Raw genomic sequence first — 24572 nt, forward strand, 5'->3', positions numbered from 1 at the left:
CCACTTTTTCTGTCGCTTTTTGGCCACTAATTTCACTTTCCATTTCACCAACAGTGGATATTATTCAGATAAACATAAGATTCATAAAACACATTTCGTCAGTAGCATAGTGGTGGACTCTGAAATGTGGGAATGAAATGCGTGTGCGTGAGTTTTATGAGCACATGTTTGACATTCTACTTGGTCACATTCTCACTTAAAATTCTTTCAGATCTTTCAAAGGTGGAGAATCAACAGAGATATTTAGTCTCAATGTGCTTCAGGTTTTTGACATTGTAGATTCAAAATGTATTACCAAAAATACATGTGTGAGGTGAAAGTAACTAGTAACTTTTACTTTGAGTACTATATAATTGAGCTACTTGTACTGGAGTATTTTATGTATGACTTATTTGTACTTGAGTACAATTTCAATCACATAACAGTACTTCTACTTGTGTAGAATATATAGTATCAGTACTCTTTACACCTCTGGTAGACAGTATATACTCGGTGAGTTTGAAGTGTGTAGTACGTTAGTGTGACATTTCCAGCACAGCCTTTGTCTTTCTCTAAATAAAGAAACTGATCCTCTCCAGCAGCTTTAAGAAAAAGCCTTGACTCTATGAGTGGGGGAACAAATGCAAACGCTTGGATCTAAAGAACAGTTACCATAGTCACGCCCGTTAGTGGCCATGTTTTCTATTTCCAGCGTCCATTCGCCTTGAGGGTCCTCGCCCCATGAGTGGGTGGTCATGAATGCCCAGTCGTTGAAGCCCTCGGTGGAGAAGTCATTAGGTCTAAAGAAAAAAAAGCCAACATGATTCCCTGTGCTAGAACATGTAAACTAGTGTTTTTCCTTTACAGTACACCTGCAGGATTAAAGTCCTCACACACACACAGGTCGTGTTTGTGTGGCACAGGAAGATGTGGAGCTGATGAGGTGGAAGTCAGTCAGTGTGTACCTGGGAAACAGCAGGGTGGAGCGTGTGCCCAGTGGGCTGATGAGATGAATGGCCAATTTTCCTCTCTGGTTGTGTGACAGAGTGAGGCGAGCCTGGACGTGTTCCAGAGAGCTGACGTACTCTGGCCTTCCCCAGCAGGCATCCACACGCTTACTGAGCACAAACTTGTTTCCCACGTCTCTGCAGGTGAGACAAGTGGGAGAGAATATCGAAATGCTATGAACAAATGTAAGCAACAGCCTGAGTACATAGTGATGAAGCCACTGACCTTGGTTTGGTGAGCATTGTGTTAACACACTGGTGCTGCTGCCCCACAGAGGTCCAGTTCTTTGCCAAAGCCACAATGGCGCCTGCATCCAGGAGTCCATAACCATACGAATGACTGACTGAGGACAGGAAGAGGAAGCGTTCAATATCAAGTAACAGCTCAGACGGAAAAATGACAATTATCAAGAGTCATCTTAGTGGTACACCACCTTCTGCACAGGCATTCATTTATATTCTCCGTATCTCAAATACTTATATTTTTTTGTGATAAATAGCTTTTATTTTGAAGTAAGAATTTTATTTTTTTTTAATTTTAAAACCAATGCTGTTGATGAAAGCGCCCTCTTTTTCTGAAAAATCTAGGATGTTTCCCAAACAAGATCAACATCATACGTCCAGTTTCCTTTGTGCTCTTGCAAAAATAAAATAGAGCCACACATCAGCTTCAAAGATTCCTAGTATTCAATTCAATTCAACTTTATTTATATAGTGCAAATTAAAGCAATATTCATCTCAAAGCGCTATCAAAATATGAATTAAATGAGAGAAAAACTAAAACAATGGAAAGAAACAACTCCCTTTTAACAGGAAGAAATCTCCAGCAGAACCGGGCTCAGAGGTGGCAGTTATTGTATTCATTCACAAAATTTATATTACAAAAAAAAACAATTTTTTGTCAGTGTTTACAAAATACCACAATAATATATTTATATATTTTTAAAACAAAAAATCAAGGCCATCTTATTTTTCTCAAGAATTTTATATTTTGACGAGTGCTACGAGATGACTATTGTTGTGATTAGCACTACTATATAAATAAAGTTGAATTGACAATAAAGATTTATGGTGTGTCCAAACTCAAGTTGCCATAATTTGAAATCAGAAATGGGCAATGTTTATTACATTTTCTGATCCGAGGCACACATGATCAGAATTCACACCAGCATTTAGAATATTGACCAATCTGAACATTAATACAGGAAAAAAAACAAATGTTTTGTCTATTTATTGTTGTTGGGTCAGTGATGCCTATGTTTTCACTGCATTCCTTTAAGCTAAAAAAAGGTTTAAATGCATAAAAATAGAGACATGAAATATATTACGTGGTACCTCAATCCATGTATTGTAATTTTTTGGTTATTCTGTTTCAAAATCAAATAGAAAAATATGTAAAAAAAAACAAATACATTAGAAAATTTAAACAGAAAACAAAATTCAAATAAGCAGCTTTATTTGTTTTAAAATTTTAAAAAGAAAATCGTGAAATAGGCAAGAGCCACATGTTTTTACATTGCAGCAACACTATCGCTATCCAAGCTTCTCAGTCAAAGAAAAATGGCAGTTTGTTTATTTTCTGCCCCATTTGACAGGATTTCCTCAGAGTGTTTTCATAAGCATTTCTATTTTTATTTCCATCATAATATTCATGCAAACTTTGGCTGATGATTCACATTTTATGAAATATATCATGCATTGAAAATCCTTCTGTGTATTTCTGTCATCCTGTGTGTTTTTGGAGTAAATGTGTGTGTGTGTGGGGGGGGGGGGGGGGGTGCTGCAGGTGTCCAGTGTGTGTGCTAAATCCTCTTAACTCTCCCCATGTTGTCACAGAACTCAGAACAAGTCCTCAGGAACAGAAATGTCTCATTAGGAAGAAATCATTGGTACATTTTGATTTTTTTTTTTAAACAGTAAATCTCATTAAAAAAAATATTTAACAATGTGCCATAGGCCATTATCTCATGTTGGTGAGATTTTTAATGAGCGGGATTGACCAAGTGGGCTCCTACTACTGGCCTTGGACTTAAAACACACGACCTCTCTGTGATGGATATTTTTGTTCTGAAGATTTCACCGAGCACTTGGTTTCCTCAAACAACTGAAGAGCACACCTCATGCTCCCAGTTAGTTACAACAGTTTCCATTGCCATGCATCCTTATTGGGAATAGTTACAATAATATATAACAAGAAGACATAATCATCAACATCCCCTGCCAGATTGGTTCTCGCTATAACTCTCAACCTTTTCCTAAATGTCCTAAATCTAAGAACTTAGATGTATACATAAGAAAATATTATCACATCAGAATATAAAATGACTATCTATCTTAAACGGTTTCTAAGAAAAGCTGTCCCCTTTGAAGATACCTCGAACATAGTAAAAAAAAACGAAACAAGGACAATAACTCCAGAAAAAATTGTGCGCGTCTTAAGTTGCAGCTGCAACGCACCGGGAAAAAAATTAAGTGGTGAACCTCTTGAATAAGCCTACATTCTGAGTGAACTCATCCTTTAGTAACTCCGTAAGTTGATCATTTACATCGTAAAAGCGCCGCTGTTAATGATAAGTGCTGGAGAAGTGATCAACTCTCTCTCTCCCCTGTCACCCGGCTTCACACACACTCATTTTCTCCTCCTCTGCTTTTCTAACTACAGGAATAGTGCATTTAAGGTGATAATCATTTGTTTTGTTCAACCACTGCGTTGATTGTGTCACAAACACGTCCGATCAGAGATACGAGGCGATAGAATAGGTACTGGGGGTGGAGTCCATGGGTGGAGTTACCAGCGGAGGGGAGTATATTTTCTTCGCTTGTGATGTCACAAACTCAGAAAATTTTAAATGGAGCAATTTTTTCTGTGTTGTAAGAATTATACAGACCACAAACAAACAACTGGATGGTTTTATTTCACATTTTGCATGCCAGTGGACACTCAAGTTACATCATGTGATAACAAACTGCAAAAGTGGATTTTTCATAATATATCCCCTTTAAATGGTTCCGTAGAAAAGCTGTCAGAGTAAAAAACGGAACAAGGGCAATAACTCCGGAAAAAATAATTGTGCTCATCTCATTTTCAAACTCTATAGAACGTCATTTTGTGGCGGGGATAATAATTCGGCTCATAGGATAATAGTATTGCTTAAAGTGAAAATTACATTAAAAACATTATTTTTGAAAGTCAAACTATTTATTTTAGGGGCAACATTCAACCCAGTTTGATATCAAATGGACCAAACCAGTGCAATCCAAGCATTTTTAAAATAGAATTAACAAGAATTTTACCACAATTGTGCCCATAGTGACATCAAAGTTAAAAAAACAAAATTACAGACAATTACACAAAACAACAACAAAAATATACAAAAACAACCCCAAAAACACACAAGATGATTACAAATAATAAAAAAACACACAAAATGACTTGAAACACACACAAAAAATAAAATAAAATAAATTGAGAATGACAAAATAACAACTGAAAATACACAAAATGCAAAACCCCCACAAAATTGCTGAAAAATAAACAAGAAACGGCAAAATCAACAAAATAGCTCCCAGAAAGACAACAAAAACAACAATATAATATACAAAATGACAAAAGATTAAAACCTTTGTTCTTTCCTGTATTAATGCTTGGATTGGTCATTATTCTAAATGCTGAGGTGAATGTTGATAATCTCGTCTTTGGATGAAGCAAATAAAAATGCTCATAATGGCAACAAAAACACACAAAACAAGAACAAACTAAAATAACGGGAAAGTATACAAAACAACAAAACCACACAAAATTACCTGTATTAATGCTAAAATTGATTATTATTGTAAATGCTCACATTATTGTATATACTGTATATGGCCCTTGATTGCTCAATCACATTTTTTGTAGCCCCCTCTGTGATAAAAGTTGCTCATTTCTGATATACAGGGTTTTACTTCCTAAATTATTTTTTCCCAGTATGTTTTTCTTTTAAATGTTGGTAAATCAACACATATGTTAGTTCCAAATTCTTTAACTGCTTTAATTACACCATTAACGTATATTACGGATGTATCATATGTATATATATATGTATATATATATATATATATATATATATATATATATATATATATATATATATATATGTATATATATATATATATAGACACACACCCTTGCATTTAAGGTAGAATTTAAACTACAAATGATGCTAGATGGAGGTATCACAAAAGCAAAAAAAGGCACAATAAATGTGAAGCATTCTGGTTTGGGCAAGGAAGCAGAAATGAGGGCGTGAAATTATCTTCATGTGGATGCATACCAGTGCAATTTCATTCCACTTTGTCTCGTCTGCGTAGCAAAAAATTCTGCTCGTGAGGGTAAAGATAAACAAGCACGTTGATTTAATGAGCTGAGAATGGAGTTTTCCCCTTTTTTCTTTTCTTTTTATGATAAAATCTAATTTCTGACAGTGTGGATAATGGCTTTCTGTATCAGGGATGGAGATGCTCTACCTCTCCGTCCCACTCCGTTGGCCCTCCAGTCGCCTGCACTGAGGTGCACGGGCAGGGACGTCTTCACCACCAGGTGCTGCATGTCCCTCCATGTTAGGTTCATGCTGCACACACAGGAAAATACAGATGTAAAGAGCACTGATCAGGGTTTGGGTCAATTATAATTGTAAGTGCATTAATTACAATTATGGCATAATTATAAATGTAATTGTAATTTTAAAATTGTGTTGTTGTCGTTGAGATAATTGACTTTGTAATTGTAATTGCCATGGAAATTCTATAAAAATTGTCAATTGTAATTTAACGCTAAACTGGGGAACCATGTTACAGTTCTATGTACGGTTCTACACATATGTAGTTAACAGTTATTAAAATATATTTCATATCAAGCTTTCCCATATTTAAAAAGATATAAATAAAGTACTTGAATTGTAATTGAACATGGGTAATTGAAGTTGTAACTGAAAAATATATTTGACCTCAAATATCTTGGTACTGATATATTCTACTGAAGTAGAAGTTCTGTTACTTGATTGAAATTGTACTCAAGTACGAGTAAGTTATACATAAAATACTCAAGTACAAGTGAAAAGTAGCTCAATTAAACAGTACTCAAAGTAAAAGTAACTAGTAACTACTTTCACCTCCCATGTTTATTTTTGGTAATAAATCTTGCATTCTCCATTCTTCCTTTGCATACAGTAAAAATCTCATTTCTAAACTTAAAAAAGAGACCAAATCCTGCACAATTGGAACATAACTTATTTTCCACAAAGGCATCTGTACAAAATAAAAGGTTTGTCAAAATGTAAAATTATTTTAAAAATGAAATAACACCTATGAATTCAATTCAAAAAAAAAAAAATTCTCAGTCTCTAAGTCAGGGGGTGTCAAACTCATTTTAGTTCAGGGGCCAAAAATGGACCAGTTTGATCACAAGTGGGCAGCAGAGGGGGAAAAAAAAACAATTTTAACTTAATTGTGCCCTCGGCTTTAATCAGAAATGGCACTAAGAACATAATATTCAATGTGCCTCTATGACCATGAAACAGAAATAGTAATAATAATTTACTCAGTAACTGTTAGATGTAGAAATGTTATTAATTACTTTATTCATTTTAAAACGTACTTAAAGGCACACTGTGTAACTTTTGGCCAGGGATGCTAGACCGGTAACTTTCACGCAAGCGCCTCTTGTGGCCACAAGCGCCGCAGCACTGTCGCAAAAATCAACAAACAGTCAGTCGGGCCAGCCTCCCTTTGTCTTTTGATTGTGTATGCAGACAATAGTTGACCTGGAATTTAGGGATAATGATTGGACCTAAGGGCTGTGGTACAAAGCGGGGCTGTGCTTGCGCCGCGGCTACAGTCTATGGGCTAGAGAATGGGCTGGCGGAGCAGCCGCCACCGCCACCACTGCCCCTGGAGTCTCGGCGCTCGGCCTTCCTTGCCATGTTGGTGGCAGTCCCTGGCCTCACCCCGACAACTGCGGTGAGGCCAGGGAGTAGGGGGGAGCGCTACCGACGCTGCGAGGTGGGCCGAGCACCAGGTCTCCGGCGGCGGGGAGAAGAGTGTGGCGGTGACGGCTGCTCCTTCAGCCCATAGACTGCAGCCGCAGCGCAAGCCCAGTCCTGAGAGCCAATCCTTATCCCAAAGTTACAGATCTGACATGCTGACTTCCCTTACTAAAGAATCCACATTTAACTGAACTGTCGAGGTGATTAACCAACACCACCATATTGTGCTCGTTTGGCTATAAACAGAGGCTAACTCGTTTCAGCTGCCCTCAACAATGGCGCCGGGTTGGGAAATGCCCGTATGTTGTGACGTCACGTGGGAACTATATATATCCAAGCCTGTGGTCACGTGACTGCCGTAAAGTGAAACGTTCTCCAGACATTCACCAGGTCACATGACCTGGTGAAAGCCCTGCGCGGAGCATTGATACTGTCAAGCTATGTATATTGGCCTGAAGAATCATTTAAAATAACTCATATGGGTCAATTCTTTAGGTCAAAAAGTCCACGGTGGGCCTTTAACTACAAGTAAAATGACTGATTTAGAAATATACTAAAATAGTATCAATCAATTACAGTAACGTGAGTACTTGTACTCACGTACTTTCACCTCTGAACAAGACCCATCTGAACATGAGGAGATAATGGAAACCTGAGGGAGATGAGATATACAGTAACAGAAGTACGAGTTCACATTTAGCTTGTAGCATCAGTGCAAAACAGCATCATTAAACGCTACATCATAAACCACAGAGCTGAAAGGTCAGGGGACACTGAGTGGGAAACTGTGCAGAGCTCTGCCTGTAATAATAGAAACTAATGAAGTCTGGGACTGAGCGACAACCACAACGTTGTTCTCTCTACCTTCCTCCGTATATAGATTCATCAACACCAGCAGAGGTGAGGGAAGCATCCGTCACACAGGGTTCCCATTCAAAAGCTAATAAAACAAGTAGTCCGTGGGTTAAGATAATCAAACCATGAATCACCGCAATTACTGTGCAACATCCGAAACTAAAACAAAAGACACACAGAGGTGCTAAACATCTATGTTCATGTGTTATTAATGGACAAGAGCCTCCCAATTAAACCAAAGAGCAGAAAGGGAATTAAGGAAATAATAGAAACAAAAGTGAGCCAAAAACACTCAATCTGGTAAATAATTGAATCTTTGTGAGTTCAGGGTTAAAACTCCAGCATGGGAAACGATGCTAGAAAACAGAGCTACCTTAGTTAGCGTTCGTCTTTTTCTAATATCGGATGAGCAGAGAGGAAATAGAAGAGTACTGATACATCTTACTCAAAAAAGAATTGTACATTTTGACAAACCTTTTATTTCATACAGATGCCTTTGTGGAAAATGAATTAAGTTCCAAATGTGCAAGATTTCATCTCTTCCTTTTTACATTTATACATGAGATGTTTACTGTATGTAAGGGAACGTTGCAAGATTTATTACTGTTGTTGTTGTTGTTACTATTTTATGTGTGACTTACTTGTACGTGAGTATAATTTTAATCAAGTAACAGTACCTCTACTTGAGTAGGATATATTATACTCTTTGCACCTCTGAGTTAGCTTTTTCTAATATCGGCTGAGCAGAGAGGAAATGTGGAAGCCAGAATGAAAACGGGGCAGAGAGTCTTCTGCTTTTCAGTCAAAGAATACGTGAAATGAGTGGAAGCGTAAACAAAACTATGAAGGAGGACACAGAGCTGCAGTCAAGCGTTTCATGCTTAGAAATGTCTGCGTTGGCCGTGATAACTGATTTGTTGAGCTAATTACTTGATTTTTTTTAAAGATGAACTCTTTGCTGTGAAGATGAGAAATTCTGAGCTGGAATTTAGGCCAATGGCAAACCCAGAGGGATTGAATGCACTCATATCCATATGCTTTATATACACAGTGCAACCAATTAAAGCAAAGGCATTTAAAGAAGGTGTGGCTTTGGATATCTTTATACCGTATCCAAAAAGAAACAAAACAGCTTTTGGATCAGGTCAGTGGTCCCCTCCAAAGCTAAAGAATGATTTCTCTTTGAGTTTGGGATATAATGTTATAAACTCACTGTTATCATAGAAATCATCAATGTTTGTGTGCAGTATCAAACATTCAACATAACGTGAGCTTGTCATCAGCTGGACACATCAGGCTCCCAATTTTCTGATTTTTAATTATTTTTTTTTCATTTAAACATAGAATCAATTGTTAACCAAATGTTTAGTTGTCGCCCCTTTATGCTAAAAAGAGTGTGCATTTTGTCACGGTTCTAACGGTGTACAGAGTCACTACTGGTAAGTCAGTGTGTGTTTTGAATTTTCCGTTCAGAAAAGGAAATTGAAAAACAAAATACGTGTGCTTATTTATTTTCCGTTAAAACCAAAAGTCCTTCATCTTCCTCTTGTAATTAGCTTTTTCAGATGATAAACAGTGCGACGACATGATGTTCCGTTGTTGACCGTCAAAATGGCTCACACCCGGCCAGGGGTCACTTGACTGGGAGGTCCCTATACCTACTGAATGCCATCCAGCTAGTTTGAAACACTGAAAAGCAAGGTGGTGCTAACGAGTCCTGAAATTGCATCTATAAAACTACATGTTAGAATTTTCACCAACTTCTACCCACGGTCAGGACCTCAAAAATCCAAGAAAGCGTCAGAAAAAGAACAATAAGAAGAATCTATACAGAAATAATAGGGCCTTTGCACCGTCTTCATAACAATTTGTGTCTTGTTACACTTTAAACACAGTAGTTAGTGCTGTCAAGAGATTTAAAAAAATTGTGTGCTCTTATTTATGGTCTGTAAATAATGATATTATTATAATTAATCTCTTGTTTTAATCTCACCTAAAATTGGCTGAGAAAAGCTCTCAACTTGAGGTTAATTTCATTTAAATTAATTAAATTATTGTGGCAGATCAAAAGATGGATATATAAAAAAGTAATTTATTGTTTTTAACAGACTTGAACAGATGCAGGCGTAGACATTTCCATTGCTCTGTGTGTGAGACTCATCCCAAGGTCAAGACGCGGCAGTTAGGGTGTCAGTGCTAGCTGTCCGTAGTAGCTACTACATGTTTAGCATTAAGGGGTAGCAGGGGCTGCAAAAGCTCCGATGATCGACCAACTCTTTCTTTCATAATTTGAACAAAACTGGGCTTTTTTAAATTAACCAACAAAGCTGAGAAGCTCTGCAATACTCCTGTAATGTAGTCTGTGCATCAGTATTATGGGTATACTGGGAACTCTTGAAAAGCGATTGACGGCGTTATTATTTTTAGTGCGTTATTTTTTCTTGTAATGAATTCATCACAGTTAATCTGTTAGTGACAGCCTTAACAGTAATAGCTCCATCATCCCAGCTTGAGTCGGTGCCGTTTACACTCACTTTGCCTCCAAAGCCAGAGCGATGATCCCAGCAGCCAGCGGCGCCGAAGCAGACGTTCCCGTATGAGAGTCCGTGCACTTCTGCCTCAGGTCAGTGGTCACCTTGAACACATGAGAGGAGAGAGAAACACGACATAGTCTTTTCCATTAAAGTTTACACAGGGACAGCAACAGAAGCCTGAGTCTGAGGAGATGACAAAGGATGAGACGGAGTGAGTGGGAAGATTCCGTCTCAGGTCTGTCTGAGCTCCTGCCAAGGGTCAGAGCTGAAAGTCAGCCAAAGCAGGTCAGCCTGATGGGGTTGTGATGAGATAAAACACTCCAGGTTCACTCCTTGTTGTGGGTTAATGAGGCCAGTCTGTCTGGGTCATGAAGAGGACATGTCACAGCAGACACGCCAGGAGCGCCAAGGGGCCGTGAAGGTTTGCGACTCGTTCAATGTTAGCATGACGTTAATAATGAGCACTTTGTGAGGAAAGAGGCTTCAGTGTGAGAGGCAGTACAGGTGTGTGAGAGCCTGATATGTAACAATGACCTGAATAGATATAAAAATAAAATGTCATAAAACTTGAAATGAAATAGCTGGTTTATAATAAATAAAAGTGCTCAACCCAAAGCGTAATAAAACATTTTAATGAAACCTAAAAGGCTACAACTGGTCAATTTTTTTCAATATATACCGTAATAAACTTTTTAATATATATATGTGAAGGTAAGAAAAAAAAGTTACAAAAAATGTCAAGGCTTTAATAATAATAGAAAAAAATATATATATACTGTATATAGTCGTATGGAAATTAAAAACACATTTATTGACTCTGGGAATATATTGTATGGAATGAATGAAAAGTCATAACACATGTATAGTATAGTATAGTATAGTATAGTATAGTATAGTATAGTATAGTATAGTATACTATAGTATAGTATTAGTATTAGTATAGTATAGTATAGTATAGTATTAGTATAGTATGGTATAGTATAGTATTAGTATTAGTATAGTATAATATAGTATAGTATTGTATAGTATAGTATAGTATTAGTATAGTATAGTATTAGTATAGTATAGTATAGTATTAGTATAGTATAGTATAGTATTAGTATAGTATAGTATAGTATAGTATTAGTATTGTATAGTATAGTATAGTATTAGTATAGTATAGTATTAGTATAGTATAGTATAGTATTAGTATTAGTATAGTATAGTATTATATAGTATTAGTATAGTATAGTATAGTATTAGTATAGTATAGTATAGTATAGTATAGTATAGTATAGTATTAGTATAGTATTGGTATAGTATAGTATAGTATTAGTATTAGTATTAGTATAGTATAGTATAGTATTAGTATAGTATTAGTATAGTATAGTATTAGTATAGTATAGTATTAGTATAGTATAGTATTAGTAATAGTATAGTATAGTATTAGTATAGTATAGTATTAGTATAGTATAGTATAGTATTAGTATAGTATAGTATAGTATAGTATAGCATAGTATAGTATAGTATTAGTATAGTATTGGTATAGTATGTATAGTATAGTATAGTATTAGTAATAGTATAGTATTAGTATAGTGTAGTATAGTGTAGTATAGTATAGTATAGTATAGTATAGTATAGTATTAGTATAGTATAGTATAGTATATTATTAGTATAGTATAGTATAGTATTAGTATAGTATAGTATTAGTATAGTATAGTATAGTATAGTATAGTATAGTATAGTATAGTATAGTATAGTATTAGTATAGTATAGTATAGTATAGTATAGCATTAGTATAGTATTAGTATAGTATAGTATTAGTATTAGTATAGTATAGTATAGTATAGTATAGTATAGTATAGTATAGTATAGTATAGTATTAGTATAGTATAGTATTAGTATAGTATAGTATAGTATAGTATTAGTATAGTATAGTATAGTATAGTATAGTATAGTATAGTATAGTATAGTATAGTATAGTATAGTATTAGTATAGTATAGCATTAGTATAGTATAGTATAGTATAGTATAGTATAGTATTAGTATAGTATAGTATAGTATAGTATAGTATAGTATAGTATAGTATAGTATAGTATAGTATAGTATAGTATAGTATAGTATAGTATAGTATAGTATAGTATAGTATAGTATAGTATAGTATAGTATAGTATTAGTATAGTATAGTATAGTATAGTATAGTATAGTATAGTATAGTATAGTATAGTATAGTATAGTATAGTATAGTATAGTATAGTATAGTATAGTAGTAGTATAGTATAGTATATGCCGGAATCAATGAAAAGAATAAATGAGCTTGTGTTTATTATTTTAATCACTGAGTGCTAATATAATAATGTAATATGAATAAATAATATTATGTTTGCCTTGTTCACAAAGCAAAACCTTAAATTTAAAAAAGCTATATTCATGCTTTTCTTTCTAAAACAAATTTGTTTTTGTGCATCAAAAAAAAAACAAAAAACAAAACAACACTATTTCTGCATATTATATTGACCAGTTGTAACATTTTGGGTTTAATACTTTTTTGTTATATTTCAAGTTTTATTATCCATTTATCGATTTATTGATTTTTTTATTAACACTTCGGGTCTACATATTAGGCTCTAACACAGGTGTCTTCTCAGGCCAAATGCTAAACAAATAAAATACAGTCTGACTGTGATGTTTTACATATTTTGAGGTTCATTTTAATATTTGGAGATCAAGTTTAATAGTTATCCAATTAAAAGCACTTAATCTGGTGCTTGCAGAGCTTCTCATGGAGGCCACAGCTCGGAGGCAAAACTGTCCCTGAACTTGGAAGTTCAAAGTTAGCAAAGTTTGTTCCTCCTGAGGGAAAGTGTGTTGGTTTGGACTCAAAATAAATGTGGCTATCCTTTATGCATGAGGTAATACAGTGTTTGTGTGATTATATTATATTGGAAGACTGTTGTTGAAAAATGTGAATTCTGTATTCAAAAGAAATCGAACAAATCCTTATCTGATTAGCATACTTACATCAGTAGCAAAGAAATGTGTTTTTCTGCTATTTTGTGAGTTTTTGGCATAATTTTGTGTGTCCATGCCTCTGCTCCGTGTTGTATTTTGTGCTGTTTTTAATATATACGGTCCGAACATAATTTCCTGTGCTGTCCTATCCAACAACCTGAACTAAACTCGACTTAATTGCTTATTACTTCCCTCGACATATTGTAGTGAGTGGGTGACATTTCCTGAGGCTCTGCACGTGCTTCTGACAACATGGTGACATTTTTATTATGAGAATACATGAGCATTAATTGAAAAACTTACTGGAAGTCATTAATATTGAAAATAACCATTAGCTGCAGCTCTGCGGTGATAACACTTTTCCCCCATTTGCAAACATAATTGCTGGAGCAGTTCGTTAAAAAATAATAATAGATCATTATTAAGAAGCTTATACTTTATGTGCTGACGTTTCAAATGCAAACCATTAAAATATAATTACCACCGAGTGCGACTTGTGTGCTTTTCAGCTGTTTTTTGCTCTCCTGGTAAAACAAAAGGTGACCCAATCAGAAGTGTTTATGACAAACGCAAACATGAGTTTAAGGAAAACTAACAAAATCTGCAAGTTTTGAAGTATTGAGGGTTTTGACAGAAGCTGGAATTTTCCCGCCCTGATGAGTAGCATTAGCCCGCCTGCAGCACGCCCCCGCTACCGTTTGACGGCGATGGCAGATTTACGTTTGTTTTCTGTTGTACTGCGTCCCTGAGGCGAGCCTTTCTTTGGTTGACAAGCAGCTTGAAGTGAACATGTGGCATCTTTCACTGTTTGCTCAATGAATGTTTCCCATCAGTCTCGCACATTTTGACAGCTTGTCTCTTTTTCAGTCCATATAGAAAAGATTAATGGGAAGGAAAGTTTTAGGAAAGCAATGTAGCAAAGTCAACTTTTGGACAATGATGACAAACAGGTGTAGGCAGGATTGAGGTCAAATACATTTTTCAATTACAATTACGTCTTCAGTTATCCATGTTCGATTATAACTCAATTGCGATTACGGTGACAATCATTTTTTTCAAATTACAACTAAAATTATAATTATTATTATTATTATTTTTCCCCATGAAAGTAAATTACAATTACGTTCTCAATTACTAAAGTTCAATTACAATTAATCACAAATACTGATCCTGAAATAAATAACTTCATAAAACTTAACTTGTGTTAGCTTTCTGTTAGCATCTCTCATGATAATGAGTCAGTTTTGACCCATGTCTTAAAATCAGCTGTAAAATACACAACACATATTATCTATCATCTAATTAGTTTTTCATCCCTTGGTTACCGTGTTAGGCTTCCTTATCCATGAACATATTAGAATTAATAGTTTTTGTGTGGGCTGAGACTTTTTTCTGTTATTGTACCCCTTGATTTATATATGTTTATTTAAATGGTAAAATAATCCTCAGGATTCACTGACAGGTAGTGGGAAAAGTTGATATGAATCATATTTTAATAATCATTAAACCACGTATGTGTAGGCTATAGAACTTTAACATGGTTCCCCAGTTTTGCATTTATTTAAATTGTAATTTACAATTTTTATATTACAATTTTTACATTACAATTACAAAGTAAATTATCTGAACTCAATTACAATAGCAATATATATTTTTTCCCAATTCAAATTAGAATTACTGTTATGCAATATCTGTAATTAATTATCAATTACGCAATTACAATTATAATTGACCCCAACTCTGGCTGTAGGTTGCTCACAAATGTTGCGTCACTGAATGTTTGTTTACTTCACGCACTATTTGTTTCTCCCTCGGGTTGCCAGAGCTGAATGTGGTTGCCAGGGTGGAGGAGCAGGGTTCGCTGTACCACGGCACGTTGCCAGACTCTGTGGTGCTACTGATGGACAACGTGTAGATGCTGTTGGTGTAGCCGTCACAGTTGCAGTTGTCCTGCTCGCGGCCGCCGTTGCCCGAAGCCCAGACAAATATGGAGCCCAGTCCTCCACGGCCCTGTTGTAAAAAAAAAAAAAAAGAACACATGTTGTAATACAAGCGGAATCAAATAAGGAAGACACAGACAAGAGCTGCTAGAAACATGAAAAACTGCTGCTGAAACAGACATTTGTCTCACTGCTTTAAAGGATTGTCAATTGTCTCCTTTCTCCTCGAGATGCCGAGCTGCTGTAGGCAGGACTCTGATTGATACATCATAAAGTCAGGCAACTCTGTGCAGCAGAACATCGAAAAAGAAAAGGTCTGAAATGTAATTACCCAATGCCTTCAAGCTGACTATTGCTGCACTGATAAATAAAAACATTAAATATGAGAGCGAGAGTTTCCTTATAATACACAATAGGACAGAAAGATTATTAATTTTTTAATTTCAGAAAAACATCAACATTTAAGGCTGATAAAACAAATACGTCAATTTAATCACTATCCTTCATGTCTGGTGAAGAAACACAAAAAACTATGGTAAGAATGAAGTGAAAACACTGAACATCGCAGTCTATCCTTGTATTATAGCACGATAACGTCAAGCATTTCATAAAAGTTGCGGCAAAACAACAACAATATAAGATTCTACTTCCTGTGTGTCAGCACAGATTGAATCTATCTTTGCCAAATCTGTCATGAAACTTTTCTGCTTCTGCCTGCGTCTTAAGTCACATGACCATCTGTCAACAAACCCAATGTTTGTGATGGAGTCAAAAACAATCTCTTGTGAGCAGCAATTCAAGCTCAAAACCTTTGAACAATTTCTTTTTCGAGCAAATTCCCCAATTTTGTGAAAGAAATACCTTCGATTTACCAACCTATGGGATGGAGCCAACACTACGTCTTAATGGAAAACACAAAAATTAACAGTGAATATACTGATCCTGAACAATACTCTGATTGTTCTGAGCGTATTATGTACTTACAAAATTCAATCAGTCAATGCCGTGAAAAACTACGATTGTATTCCCACAATGCGGTCACACCTTCTAGAAATGTCTTCTTAATAACCTTAACTTGTTGTGCTTAAGCAAGGTTGAAGTGTTTTCAGTGGGTAGACAGTGTTTATGATGTGTTTCAGTCATTTTACACAGTAATGTAAATCGTTGCGCCCTGTTTCATACTTTGATTAACTAGTTCAAGGGCTAACTGCTAAGCTAATGCTAATTCGCTAGCTAGCTTAATTATTCTGCACCTCATACACAAACTTAATAACAAATGTTATAAGTGTAATGTTTGTTGAACAATATTGAAAGGCTATTTCATTCTTTATCGTTACAGTTGTTTGTTGTTGAGTTCTTACAGCTGTTTAACTGCTTGGATAATTAGTTTGGATGACCACTGAGGCCGAGACAGTTGTTGTTTAAGACAACAGGTTAAAAAAAAAAAAAAAAAAAATAAAAAAAAAAAAAATGGCACTTTTTTAATTACTGAAGTTGATCAAGTATTCCTTATTTATTTGGGGATTACATCCAGTGGGTGTTGGAATAGAATTTATTCTTATTCCAGTGTGTTCGTGAATAGGAAGGATCACAGTTCAAATTCTTACTTGACCTTTTATTTGACCTGTTGTGCAGGAAGCAGTTCAAAACAAGATCTCGGGCTCAACCACAGCCTTCTAAGAAAAATGCCTAGAACAGAGTCTTGAGCAAAATCAAAGAGGAAGAGCCCCGAGCTTCATGTGCAGGGCTAATTTATGCTTTTCACTCACGTCATCCGTTTCTCAGTCACTGTGATCGTGTGTAGCCTGACTCCAATAACTAATACAGACATAAAGTGTGGTTGAGCCATTCCAATCTTTTCAACGTGTTATTCAACAACATCACAATGTTACAAAAGACATCTCAAGTAATTTGAAAAGTGAGTTTTTAACTGTTTACACAAAGATTTCAATGATGCCATATATGGCATTGACCTTGACCATTCCAAGGAAAAAAAGTGTGTGGCTGCAATAGCTCAGAGTGGAAAATTACAACAAAATGTTGAAACAGGACATGTTTACCTGCTGCACTTGTCTTTGCCTTAAGCAATGGTTTTAGCAATGATTATATGATTAGATCAACACCCAATTGATTATTTAAAACCTTCATGGGGCATCGCATTAAAAGTAATCGGCCTATTCACCGTCATTTCCATGGAGATATACACTGAACAAAAATCTAAATGCAACACTTTTGTTTTTGCTCCCATTTTTCATGAGATCTAAAACATTTTCTATAAACACAAAACACCTATTTCTCACAAATATTGTTCACAAATCTGTCTTATTCTGTGTTAGTGAGCACTTCTCCTTTGCAGAGAAAGTCCATCCCACCTCACAGATGTGGCATATCATGCTTTTTCTTTCTCGTCATCCTGCTCTGCACCTGCTCTTTCATTCTCTGGCTCACCTGCACAAAAACTGAGACAAAATGTTGTTAATCTGTGGATTCAGTAATCTGTGGTGAGTAGGTTGGACGGAGAGAATTGTGAATAAACAGCTATAGTGAGTATTAAGTAGCTAGTTAGCATAGCATAGACTGACGTTCATAGTCGAGGCATTTTTTTAAATTTCTCCCTCAAGGCAGGTCAGCAAAAGAAACTGGGCTTTAGTAACTCTTTAAAATTGACTTAAAAATGTAAAATGTCTCAAGGAAAATAAAATTACTGTGTATAATGTGTGTATGCCTGGACTATATCTGTATATATATTTTTGTTACTTTATCAGTGAAAATGTTGATTTCTGATTTCAGTTAGAGGATGGTTATTTCCTTCTTTTTAGTGAAGTATACAAAAGTGCTGCTTTTCAGCTCAGGGGGCACTGCAAAGATTATAATACACCATCCAAAAACCCACTCGTGCTTTTTATGTCTCCACTCTATGCTTGCAGTGTTTTTTTTTTTGTTTGTTGTTGTTGTTGCTGCAAATCAATGAAGTGCCTTTAGCATGTACAAACACAGACGCAGAAAAAGACTGCAGCGCATTTCCTGAATTTTGCCTGTTCTGCCTCTCGGTGCCATTTCTAATCGATTCCTGAGCTTCACGAGCCTGAAGGCGCAGGTTATAGCCCAAACAGTGTGTACTGCTGACCTTCCGTCCTTTGAACATGTTGCTGATTATTGCCAGGGGTCTGTTGAGCACCGGTTCTTGCTGGGGGTCCCTGGGGCAGCGGGGGCTCATGCTGTCAGGACCGTACAGCTCTTTAAACAGCTGCCGGGCTCAGAGTGACCTTTGTGTCTCCTTCATTCAACATCTTCCAGACTTAGTTTAAGATGCTTAAATTGCTTTTATTCTGCTGTCATGTCATATTATGTCTTTTGTCTTCCACTTTCTTCTCTGTAAATCCTTCCTTAGTCTCATTTCTTTCATGTGTCTTTTGTATAATCCCTTCTAACACATCTGTATTTTCCTGGCAGCTCACAGTCAGCTTAGGTTGGATCAGATGATTTCATTAGATCAGATGATTTCATTAAATCTCGATGCAGGTAATGTGAAGAACATTTTTCAAGATGTGGCGAGGGAATGAAAACTTTAGACGGACATAGCAGTAAGTACTGTACATACGGCAGTGGTTTCCAACCTTTTTCGTGTCGTGACCCCGTTTTTACATCACAAATTTCTCGTGACCCCGGAGGCTTTTCTTTTCTTTAATTAGTTTTTTTGATCATGTTCAGTATATTGAGTTACAAATAAAAAATAGCGAGTAACAATAAGCACCAGCTCAACTCCTACACTACATTTTTTTCTGGCTAGATTTATATTTGATAACGTGAAAGTTTAGAATACAGTTGTTTGAGATTGTGTGTGATGTTTTATTTTGAGCTCTTTGAACTTTCTGCCTTTTCCTGCACTGTATATCTATTGCCGTGACATTATATATATATATATATATATTTTTTTTTTTTTCATTGTGCAAAGTAGATAAATACAAATAAAAAATAAATTAAAATTGAAAAATGTTATTTGTTTTAATTTTAAAAAAGAAAGAACATTTTAAAATATATATTTTAAAAACTGAACTAAATTATATTATTAGACATTTTAGGTGACCCCATTTCATTTCCAGGTGATCCCACATGGGATCACGACCCCAAGGTTGAAAAAGACTGACATATGAGGCTACAAGTATTAGAAAACCTTTTCTTTCTCTTCATCTATTTAACATAAATAGAATAAAACAACAAAACAAGAAAGAAAAAAATTTCTTAGGATACACGGTGAAAAAGAAAAGAATGAAAAGGCTTATGTGAACATGGTTAATAGAAAAACTAATTGTATTCTAAATTACTGTTGTGTCTGATTACTTCAACATGTTTTTTTTCATGGTTTATGTGTTGCATTCTCTGGCCTGGCCAATCAAAGAAAAGTCAGGCTCAGGAGTGCATAAAGCCACCTTATTGAATCAAAGCAGACTCAAATGAGCTCTTTCAGAGTCATTTTTCCAAAAAGGATTAGACACTTGTTTTGCTAATAGAGTCGAGCAACCTTGTCTCGCACTATTCCTCAGGAGAAGATGAGCTAAATATGACTTTTTACTGTTTGATGTCATTGGATATAAACCTTATCTCAAAGCTATAGTGTTCTGAAGCTGGACCTAATCTTCCTCAGCCTAATTTATGACCTGATGCTGTCTTTGCTGCAGCTTTTGGAGGCCAGTTGATAACACCTCAGAGCCGGAGGTTATCTAGCTGGCAGGAAAACACACGCTGAACCTGAAAGGTCCTGTTGTGATGCTGTCAAGCAGTTTTTCTTCACTGTTACACCCCGCATTGTGGATTCCTCCATTCTGGGAATGCAATAAAGATAAACTTCTGTTCTTTGAATTTAAAACTGCTCAGAGAGTGGGGAAAATGCTTTTGTTTTGTATCCTGACATTTAAAGCTACTGCCATCCTTTCACATTTAAATGTAAAACAATGACACAAAATAAATTCATTGATGCAAAATTAAACCTATGCACTCAGATAAAAAGAGACTCCGATATTCTGTGATCGCTGAAAATGGATAGAAAATGTGGAATTTACGATCTGAAATGGAAAAAGGAATCTAAAGCATTTATTCTAAAATCTGGCCCCAATATGACACAGAAATACATCATATGTCCGTTCTGGGACAAAAATCACATATTTATATGGTGTTTTTCACTCGACAATGGTGATTGAATGTCTAGCAAGTGTAGCTAATGGCCAAATATGTCAAATTACGCTCACATTTTCTCGTTTAATATCTCACGCTACTTCATCTCGACTGTGCGAGATGCAAAATGAATTGGAGATGAGTATATGACACAGACTGAATCCCATATCATACATTTCTATGTAATATTTCCTGTAAAACATTTGGCTGAGTGTCTAGCAAGTGTAGTTATTCTTGCGACGTAATCTCCCAAAAATTCTATCGTAACCCTCCTGGTTTCCGTCAGTCATTTGAAGCATATATATATATAAAGTTTATAGCAGTTGTTGACTCTAATAATCATATTTGGCATGTTTGGTACGATTTTGGAACATTTAATAGTCAGTAAAGTCATAAACAAAGGGAAAGAAGATGACATGGAAATGATAGGGTAAATTGATGCAGACGTGTCTTTGAAATAGGAAATCGGAGTATAGGCAATACTTAATAATATATAGCAAATATTGGTAGTCATGCTTCTAGTTGACTTTATATTTACAAAGGAATATTCTCACAGCAAGACATTTATTTGCTTCCTTATAATGGATTGGAGGATTAAGCTTGAAAGAACAACACAAAATCTACTGCCGTCTAAAAAGAGACCTCTAAATATTGCATATAAAACCTGATTAAAAACAACGTGTGAAGTGACGACATAAAACTGCCTCAGGAAATTAGTGATCCACTTTAATGATCTTTGCTTCCCAGTGAGTCATTTTTTACTCTTCTGAACCACATATATTTCCCAATGACTCATTTTCCAACAATGCTTGGATCGAAAAGAAAAACTATAAATGATGCAGTTTGAATAAGAAATGTATTGTCTGCATATGAAAAAAACTTTCGGCACAAGCTTTGATAACAACTTTTCAAAGAGAATTGAAAATCTAGATATGCTCAGTTTGGATATTGACTTCTTGAGGTTAATATGAAAAAAAAAAAAAAGCTTCAGCAGGAGGAAAAAAATTGAGTCTGGTATTAAATCTAAAGCAGTCAGGCTGAGTACAGCAGGGATTAAAGGGAAAATCTTAATGGAAAACACTAAATAAATTATTTCAGACAGAGGTTGAACAAAGGGCTTGCATCAAAAACCAAACCTCCAAAAAACGCTTTAAATAGGCTATTTCAAACCTTTGTATGATCCTTGTCTTCAAGACACCATGGCATTATGAATTAATCTTCAGCTTCTTGTGCACTAATGACTGACCTTGGTGATTCCCTGCAGGAACGCCTCCATAGCCAGCTTGGCGGGGCCATCAAGAGACTTGCCATCATCTTCTGGGCCCCAGCTGGCACTGTATATGTGGATGTGCTGAGGGTTGAGGCTGAGCGAATGTGCCTCAACCACATCCGTCACCTCCCCGTCCAGCATTCGAACTCCTGCAAACAAAGATGTGGTCTAGGTTTTTAACTCTCCTATTATCCTCAAATATTACTAACACATTTTACCCTTGGGGTCAAGCTGACCCCAGGGATATTTGCCTCCAGAAAAGGATTTTCAGAAAATTATTGACCAAGTTTTTGTGTCAGGCACTTTGTTTATTTGTTAAATTCATAAATAACCCTTTCAAAATGAAACGTTGACCTGTCCTCTAGCGCCACCATCAGGCTAAACTTTTTAAATAGAATTATTTTATCTTGTATAGTTTAAATCCAAATTTTCTCAAATTTACTGAAAACATTAATGACCACAAGAGTATAAATGCGTGGTGATGATATGACCTTTGCTACAGTGCCACCATCAGGTCAAACTTTCATCCAAATCTTTTCTAATTTGGGGTACACATTCATGACTTTCACAGAATGAACCATATTGACTGATGTTGGTGACCCCCCATAAACACATTTATTTACTACAGATGAGAATGCCTCAGAATCAGGATCCTCCTCAACACAATCCTCTGTCTTTGACACATTATCTACGTCTCGACAAAGAGCTGTTCCAAAACACAATGACAACAAACCTTTTCCTAGAGGACATGAGAGAGAGAGAGAGAGAGAGAGAGAGAGAGAGAGATGCAGAGTGTACAATGTGGAATGATTTGGATGGAGGGCTACCATGCAAGCTTTTTTAAAAACCTTTGAAATGTTCTTATTAGAAGATCTATGTCTCACAAAACACAGGTACAGGAACAGTTATTGGCATTGATATATTGTTGTCTGTCAGTAAGGTAGGATTTTAACCAGGATAGAGCAATGCCAGTGATATTGAGTGAGTGTTCTAAGCGGGATAGAAGAATACTGTAGTTGACTGTGTCAAAGGCTGCAGTGAGATCGAGGAGGATGAGGATGTTGAGGCGGCCAGAGTCTGAGGAAAGGAGGAGGTCGTTGGTGACTTTAAAGAGAGCTGTTTCTGTGCTGTGCTGGGAACGGAAGCCGGATTGGAATATTTCAAAGAGGTTATTGGAGGAAAGGTGGGATTTTATCTGGGAGGAGACAATGGATTCCAGTATTTCTGATAGAAAAGACAGATTGGAGATGGTGCGGAAGTTGCATATGCTGTCTGTAAGAGTCCAGGTTTTTTGAGGATGGGGGTGATGACTGCCAGTTTGAGAGTTCTGGGTAGTTGATAGTTGGGAGAATACTGGTTGAGGACTTCATGTTCGAGGTAATGATGGGAAGCTCAAGAGTGTTTAAAGAGTGTTTAAATGAGACAACACTAGTTTTGATATAGGCCAGTTAATCTAAACAGAAACAGAGTGTGTTGTTACAGTAGGTGGTGAGTTCTGAAGGACCATTAAATTGAGGGGGAGGGGAGGAAGATATTTTGCTGGTAATGGCAGCTGATAAAGCTGTAGATGACCCGGCTGGAGATGACCACCACTGGACTCAGCGGTGGAAACGCTTTTTGCACAATTGGGTGCAGAGGACGGACTCTTCTTTCCAATCCAGCCATTGTCCAGCTGACTCACCCTCCCCCCGTGGGATGAGCATTGCAGAGACACATTAGTGGTTTGAGCATTCTGGACTAAGGGACCATCTTCAACCAACGGAGAAACCCGGAGGAATCGAATAGAATGTGGCACCATCTGATGTCCCCATGGACAGAGTTGTGCCTCCTCTTGGTTCAGGACATACGATTCTCAACTTTTGGCAGTGTTTTCCTTCCAGGAGGAGCAACTTTATATGTGTGTCTTTATCTGATAAACACTGACTTGAAGCCTTTGTCAGGGAAGATGTTTGGGTATGCTTGATGTTCCTTGTGATTGATTGAAGTGTTAATTTCGATGTCTTTTTGGTGGTGGTGCAAAAGTTGGTGGTGGTTTAAGTTAACCATTAAGGGTATAATTATTTGAAAGTTGTTTTAAGGAATTGGTATTATACTATTGAACACAGCTGTTTACAATATGTAGATTTTATTTTACAGACTACTGAACATCAGCTCTCTCATCTAAAAAGTTCAGCAGAGGATGTACTTCCTGCGGCAGCTGAAGAAGTTCAGTCTTTCAACAAAAATGATGGTGAACTTCTACAGCTCCATCATCCAGTCCATCCTCTGCTCCTCCATCACCATCTGCTATGGCCAAGGACAAGGTCAGACTGCAATGTGTCATCCACTCTGCAGAGAAGGTCATTGGCTGCAATCTGCCCTCCCTCCAGGACCTGTACGCCTCCAGGACTCTGAGGCATGCAGGAAAGATGGTGGCCGACCCCTTCTACCCCGGACACAAACTGTTTCAAACTCTTACATCTGGAAGTAGGTTTCTGTCCATCAGGACCAGAACCTCCAGACACAAAAACAGCTTCCTTCCCTCGGCTACCAGCCTCATGAACACAGTCACCTATAAACACCCCTACACCATACCATATATTAATATTTACTTATATTTCTATTTTTGTTTTTATTACTCAAATTCCCTGTGCTGTTTTTTAAAACTGTATTTGGCAAAATAAACTTTCCTGATTCTGATTTTCTGATTCTGATTGACACACACACACAGACACCCCTACATCCCATTCCTCCATTTTGTTCCTAACATGTGGCACACACACCCAGCTTGTTTTACAGTTCATTGTTTGAAAGCACATGGT

The 24572-nt window shown here is 36.4% G+C and overlaps 1 protein-coding gene across 1 annotated transcript in view; it reads right to left on the reverse strand.

The window, feature by feature from the left end:
- furinb (furin (paired basic amino acid cleaving enzyme) b) overlaps positions 1 to 24572 on the reverse strand; it is a 196648-nt gene that overhangs the window by 4401 nt on the left and 167675 nt on the right. Inside the window, exons 8-14 of the mRNA XM_028449435.1 lie at positions 21748 to 21920; positions 15187 to 15399; positions 10399 to 10499; positions 5493 to 5596; positions 1213 to 1330; positions 945 to 1124; positions 652 to 779 (exon numbers count right to left, since the gene is read on the reverse strand). Coding sequence (XP_028305236.1) covers positions 652 to 779; positions 945 to 1124; positions 1213 to 1330; positions 5493 to 5596; positions 10399 to 10499; positions 15187 to 15399; positions 21748 to 21920 — 1017 coding nt within the window. The remainder of the gene's footprint in view (positions 1 to 651; positions 780 to 944; positions 1125 to 1212; positions 1331 to 5492; positions 5597 to 10398; positions 10500 to 15186; positions 15400 to 21747; positions 21921 to 24572) is intronic.

The sequence above is a fragment of the Gouania willdenowi genome, chromosome 6, assembly GCF_900634775.1.
Source record: "Gouania willdenowi chromosome 6, fGouWil2.1, whole genome shotgun sequence".
Taxonomy (NCBI): domain Eukaryota; kingdom Metazoa; phylum Chordata; class Actinopteri; order Blenniiformes; family Gobiesocidae; genus Gouania; species Gouania willdenowi.